The sequence below is a fragment of the Sinocyclocheilus grahami genome, unplaced genomic scaffold, assembly GCF_001515645.1.
Source record: "Sinocyclocheilus grahami isolate Dianchi unplaced genomic scaffold, SAMN03320097.WGS_v1.1 scaffold587.1, whole genome shotgun sequence".
Taxonomy (NCBI): domain Eukaryota; kingdom Metazoa; phylum Chordata; class Actinopteri; order Cypriniformes; family Cyprinidae; genus Sinocyclocheilus; species Sinocyclocheilus grahami.
The window spans coordinates 885871-892620 of record NW_015505766.1 but is presented as its reverse complement, the minus strand read 5'-3'; the positions used below and the strand labels follow the sequence as shown (position 1 = coordinate 892620).

Sequence of the window (6750 nt, the reverse complement as noted above, 5' to 3'; positions counted from 1 at the left end):
TGAGCAAGGCACTGAACCCCCAACTGCTCCCCGGGCGCCGCAGCATAAATGGCTGCCCACTGCTTCGGGTGTGTGTTCACGGTGTGTGTGTGTGTGCACTTTGGATGGGTTAAATGCAGAGCACTAATTTCGAGTATGGGTCACGTCACTTTATAAATAATTCAGAATAAGTTTTTTTGAAAATTTTTGAAGTCTCCTGTGAGGGGTAGGTTTAGGGGTAGGGTTGGTGTAGGGCAATAGAAAATACGGTCTGTACCGTTGAGAGTCCCCATAAGGATAGCTGACCAGACGTGTGTGTGTGCGTGTGAGAGTGTGTGTGTGTGACGACAATGAAGTTTGTTATTCGTCACTTGTGATGGGTGTTAGAGAGTTACAATAACACACAGTGCTTTCAGAAGTACAGCCTGTGACTGTTCATGAAACATGAGACGCCGTTTGCGTCTTTGTGTCCAATTTAGGTCGAGCGCTTTAATAACATCGCTTTTCCTTCAGATCTACTAATATTACTACATCTGAGTTGTTCTATGCAAGCCACATTCTAATAAAACGAAAGCACCCAGCAAAAAGTGCATTGTTATTATCTTGGTAGTGCACTAGAGCTCAAAAGTCTGTAATAATTACGATTTATTTTTTAATGTTTTTGAAAAAGTCTCTTCTGCTCACCAAAGCTGCATTTATTTGATCTGAAATACATTTAAAAAATCTGAAAAATTATTACAATTTAAAATAAGTGATTTATATCTTAATATGTGTTAAAATGTAATTTATTTCTGTGATGCGCAGCTGTATTTTCAGCATCATTCCTCCAGTGTGTGTGTGTGTGAGAGAGTGTGTGTGTGTGTGAGAGAGAGAGAGAGTGTGTGTGTGTGTGTGCATGTTAATGTGGTTTATGAGGACACAAATTTGTATAATAACATGGGTATGACATAGGTATTACAACGAGAAGGTGATTTATGAGGACATTTTCAGTGTCCCCATAATTCAAAAGGCTTATAAGGGAAGTCATGGCCTAATGGTTAGAGAGTCGGACTCGTAACCCAAAGGTTGCGGGTTCGAGTCTCGTACCGGCAGGGATTGTAGGTGGGGGGAGTGAATGTACAGCGCTTCCACCTTCAATACCACGACTGAGGTGCCCTTGAGCAAGGCACTGAACCCCCAACTGCTCCCCGGGCGCCGCAGCATAAATGGCTGCCCACTGCTTCGGGTGTGTGTTCACGGTGTGTGTGTGTGTGCACTTTGGATGGGTTAAATGCAGAGCACTAATTTCGAGTATGGGTCACGTCACTTTATAAATAATTCAGAATAAGTTTTTTTGAAAATTTTTGAAGTCTCCTGTGAGGGGTAGGTTTAGGGGTAGGGTTGGTGTAGGGCAATAGAAAATACGGTCTGTACCGTTGAGAGTCCCCATAAGGATAGCTGACCAGACGTGTGTGTGTGCGTGTGAGAGTGTGTGTGTGTGACGACAATGAAGTTTGTTATTCGTCACTTGTGATGGGTGTTAGAGAGTTACAATAACACACAGTGCTTTCAGAAGTACAGCCTGTGACTGTTCATGAAACATGAGACGCCGTTTGCGTCTTTGTGTCCAATTTAGGTCGAGCGCTTTAATAACATCGCTTTTCCTTCAGATCTACTAATATTACTACATCTGAGTTGTTCTATGCAAGCCACATTCTAATAAAACGAAAGCACCCAGCAAAAAGTGCATTGTTATTATCTTGGTAGTGCACTAGAGCTCAAAAGTCTGTAATAATTACGATTTATTTTTTAATGTTTTTGAAAAAGTCTCTTCTGCTCACCAAAGCTGCATTTATTTGATCTGAAATACATTTAAAAAATCTGAAAAATTATTACAATTTAAAATAAGTGATTTATATCTTAATATGTGTTAAAATGTAATTTATTTCTGTGATGCGCAGCTGTATTTTCAGCATCATTCCTCCAGTCTTCAGTGTCACATGATCTTCAGAAATCAGTATAATATGCTGATCTGCTGCTCGAGAAACATTTCTGATTATCATCAATGTTGAGAACAGTTGTGCTGCACGATACTTTTGTAGAAACGGTGATATATTTTATTTTTTAGGACTTTTTGATGAACATAAAGTTCAAAAGAACAGCATTATTTGAAATGGGAATCTTTTACAATGTTACAAATGTTTTTTACGGTCACTTTTGATCAATTTAATGCATCCTTGATGAATAAAAGTATTAGTTTCTTTCAAACAATGATAAAATATTGTGCAGCACAACAGTTTTCAACATTGATAATAATCAGAAATGTTTCTCGAGCAGCAGATCAGCAAATTAGAAATACATTACAGCTTAACAGATATTCACATAGAAAACACTTATTTTAAATTAAAATATTATTTCATAATTTTTACTGTATATTTGATCAAATAAATGCAGTCTTGGTGAGCATTTAAAAATCTCAATCATTCCATACTTGGGTTAGTGTAGGCCCAATTAATTGATTATAACATGAACACGTATTAAATACATTTTAATGTGCTGTTTTCTTACATGCTGAGCGTGTTTTTCCACAGATATGTGAGAATATTCCAGAACGTGGATCTGTCCAGTAACTTCTACTTCAGGTGAGTGTTGAACTGAAGCGTGTGCTCGTGCATCTGTTCGTCTCAAAGCCCTTTAGAAAGAAAGAAAGAAAGAAAGCGTCCTATTTTCATAATGCTGTGACCTCCAATCACTTCCCAGATCATTGTAATGGTAATAGGACTTCATGAGCTCCTCAGATTATTTGTCCTTTTCCTCCTTGTTTCTTCTCACCGATCTGTCCGTAACGTTTTCTTCATAAAACAGTCGCTTGGTTTTAGCAAAGAATAGTGTTGAAGCAGCTGAAGTCAACCAGTCAAATAATAATAATAGAAATGATCAGACCGCGGTCCTAAAACCCGTCTGAACACTTATAAATGTCTGAATGTTGCATTAGATCACAAAATATATCAAAGCAAGTGTCATTTATTCTCAAGAAAGATCACAAACTCATTTTAGAGGCAAACATTTGACAGAAAAATCTTGAGGATTGATGCAAATGTACCTCTTCATCATCTTGAAAAAAGAGTGCATTTGTGAGATCTTTAATGTCAGAATTTAATGAGACCTTCTTCATTAATTCATCTCTGGAGAGTAATAAATTAAGTAAATAAATAAATAGATGTATGTATGTATCATTGATATTGCTATTATAGTTTTAGTATCTATTTATTTTTATTTATTTATTTTTATATTTTCCATTTTTAACTTTAATTAATTTTTTTTATTATTATTATTTTAAATATGTCTACATAGTTTTTTATTAGTTTTAGTTATAGCATATACTATATATATATATATATATATATATATTTAATTTTATTAATTTTTTTGTGTGTTATTTTTACATTTTCAAAATAAAGTTATTCATTCATTCATTAGTTATTTTAGTACTAAAACTAAATAAAAGTTAAACTAATCGAAAATGAGAAATGCTGCCTTGGTAAAATAAGTTTAAGTTTAATGTTAAATTTATATTTTATTTCAGTCGACATTTTTGTTTCAAGTAACACATTTTTTATTTTTTATTTTATGGTTTTAGTTTACTAAATATATATGTAGATGTAGAATAAATAAATAAATATATAGGTATACAATTTATAAATATATATTTATACAGAATTAATGTATAAAATGTTGACAAAAATTAGGAAAAATAAATAAATTGCTATAATATGGATTACATTTTTAATCTACTTTTGAATAAATTGGTAGATCTGGGAAAAATATCATTCATCGTTCGCAAAAAATCATTCCCCCTTATTGATCTGAGCATATCATCATCATCATTATTAATAATAATATATATATATTTAACCATGTGGTTCTATATTTGATTTATTAATGAAGTCATTAGATATATACCACTGATCAAATCACCTCATTAATCTCCCTCATGTTAATTAATTAATTAGCTAATTCATTTCCCTCATGTTGGCTGTACTTTAATCTTCTGTTGCCAAAACTTTCACATTAATACAGTTTGACCTACAAAATAGCAAAGCAGGAAAGTCTAAACGTGTTTGCTTCAGAAGTGTGGCTGTTTTGTGTCCCGCTGGTGAATAAAGGAAACCAGAAAAGAGCGCTGATAAATTGAAAAGGCATCACGTTTCTGTTGTACGTGGACGGCGTCTGTAAACGAGATGACGTCTTGTGGGAAGCTGAAATAATTGCATGTGATCGCTGATGAACTTCGAGTTCATGCCGTGCACTTCATCGCTTAGCAACATGCTGTCTGTCACCTAGCAACAATGAAAGCTGCTTCCTGCTGCTCAACACAAATGAGCAGTGTTGATCAATGTGAGCGTGACCCTTTGACCCTGTGACCTTTAGTTACAGCTACGACCTGAGCCACTCGCTGCAGTGTAACATGACGCTGCTGCAGATGCCGTGTGACGCCGGAGAGAGCGAAGAGCTCAACACCAGCGGCAGACAGGACAGCTTTGACATCTTCGAGGAGGAGGGACTCCCCACTCCAGGTATTTTATTTTATTTTATTTTATTTTATTTTATTTTATTTTATTTTATTTTATTTTATTTTATTTTATTTTATTTTATTTTATTTTATTTTATTTTATTTTATTTTATTTTATTTTATTTTATTTTATTTTATTTTATTTTATTTTATTTTATTTATTTTTTTATTTAATTGTATTTATTTTTATTTATTTTTTATATATATATATTTTTTTTCTCATTTTATTTTTAACTTAATTACATTTTTTGTTTTATATTTTATTTTATTTTTAAATTTAATTATTATTTTATATTTATATTTGATATATGTTTTCAGAATCAGAATTAGCTTTATTCGACACGCGTGTGCAAACACAAAGAATTTGTTGTGGGTTTTTAGGAGCTCTTGGTACAGACAGACATACATATATGACATGAGAACAGAAAGATCATTTCAATTAAAAATAAAAAAATAAATAATAATAATGTGGTATAAATTTATATTTATAGTGCTCTTGGTTTTTATTTATTTTATATTTTGTATTATTTTTATATAATTGTTTTGATTATTTTCTTTCTTAATTTATATATTTTATGTGTTTCATAGCATTTTGGGTTTAATTTTAATTTTATTATTTTCTTTATTTTATATGTATAGTATAGCACTGTATTTTAAATTTATTTTGTTTTGTTATTTTCTTATTTTTTTTATTTCATATTTTGTTAATTTTTTTTACTATTTTCTTTTCTTTTTATTATTTTTTATATTCTATTTTACTTGATATATATATAAATATATATATAATTTAGTTTTTATATATTTTATATATTTTAAGAACATATATATAATTTAGAACACTTTTGGGTTTTATTTTCTTTTCTTATTTTTTCTTATTTTATAGCACACTTTTAATTATTTATTTTATATAATTTTATATTATGTTATTATTGTTATTTAATTTTTTATTTATTTTTCATTTTATTTATTTTATTTTATTTTATTTATTCTTTTTTTTTATTTTTTTTTTTATTTAATTGTATTTATTTTTATTTTTTTTTTTATATATATATATTTTTTTCTCATTTTATTTTTAACTTAATTACATTTTTTGTTTTATATTTTATTTTATTTTTAAATTTAATTATTTTATATTTATATTTGATATATGTTTTCAGAATCAGAATTAGCTTTATTCGACACGCGTGTGCAAACACAAGGAATTTGTTGTGGGTTTTTAGGAGCTCTTGGTACAGACAGACATACATATCATTTCAATTAAAAATAAAAAAATAAATAATAATAATGTGGTATAAATTTATATTTATAGTGCTCTTGGTTTTTATTTATTTTATATTTTTTATTATTTTTATATAATTGTTTTGATTATTTTCTTTCTTAATTTATATATTTTATGTGTTTCATAGCATTTTGTGTTTAATTTTAATTTTATTATTTTCTTTATTTTATATGTATAGTATAGCACTGTATTTTAAATTTATTTTGTTTTGTTATTTTCTTATTTTTTTTATTTCATATTTTGTTAATTTTTTTTACTATTTTCTTTTCTTTTTATTATTTTTTATATTCTATTTTACTTGATATATATATAAATATATATATAATTTAGTTTTTATATATTTTATATATTTTAAGAACATATATATAATTTAGAACACTTTTGGGTTTTATTTTCTTTTCTTATTTTTTCTTATTTTATAGCACACTTTTAATTATTTATTTTATATAATTTTATATTATGTTATTATTGTTATTTAATTTTTTATTTATTTTTCAAGGTCTCAACTCTGGCATTTATGGACCTTTTTTGTTTCTTTTCTTGTTTTAAAGAACTGCCTTGATTCCAGTAATTTTATTTTGTGTGTGAATTATTAATTGGGGTGTTTGTGTTCCAGTTGTCCACGGTCTGATTAATGAACCCTACGCTAAGTATGTGTGGAACGTCCGTCTGCTGGAGAACGTCAAGAACATCGTCCATCCTGATTGGCTGCTCTACATCATTCACGGCTTCTGCGGCCAATCCAGTATCCTCTGATGTTACATTGTATAGATAATATTCGGTTGTTGTGTCTGCTGGCTCAGATTCGTCTCCGTGACCGTCTGTAGTGCATACGGATGTTTTCATGACCCTGCTTCCGACCCCAGAGTCAGACAAAACGAAGTCTGCAGCCGTTTCACACTGATGTGTGTGGGTGTGTGTGTGTGTGAGAATTAATGAG

The 6750-nt window shown here is 30.0% G+C and overlaps 1 protein-coding gene across 1 annotated transcript in view; it reads left to right on the top strand.

Annotated features, from left to right (window-relative positions):
• fig4a (FIG4 phosphoinositide 5-phosphatase a) overlaps nt 1-6750 on the top strand; it is an 83280-nt gene that overhangs the window by 12937 nt on the left and 63593 nt on the right. Inside the window, exons 6-8 of the mRNA XM_016240279.1 lie at nt 2550-2600; nt 4390-4535; nt 6427-6555. Coding sequence (XP_016095765.1) covers nt 2550-2600; nt 4390-4535; nt 6427-6555 — 326 coding nt within the window. The remainder of the gene's footprint in view (nt 1-2549; nt 2601-4389; nt 4536-6426; nt 6556-6750) is intronic.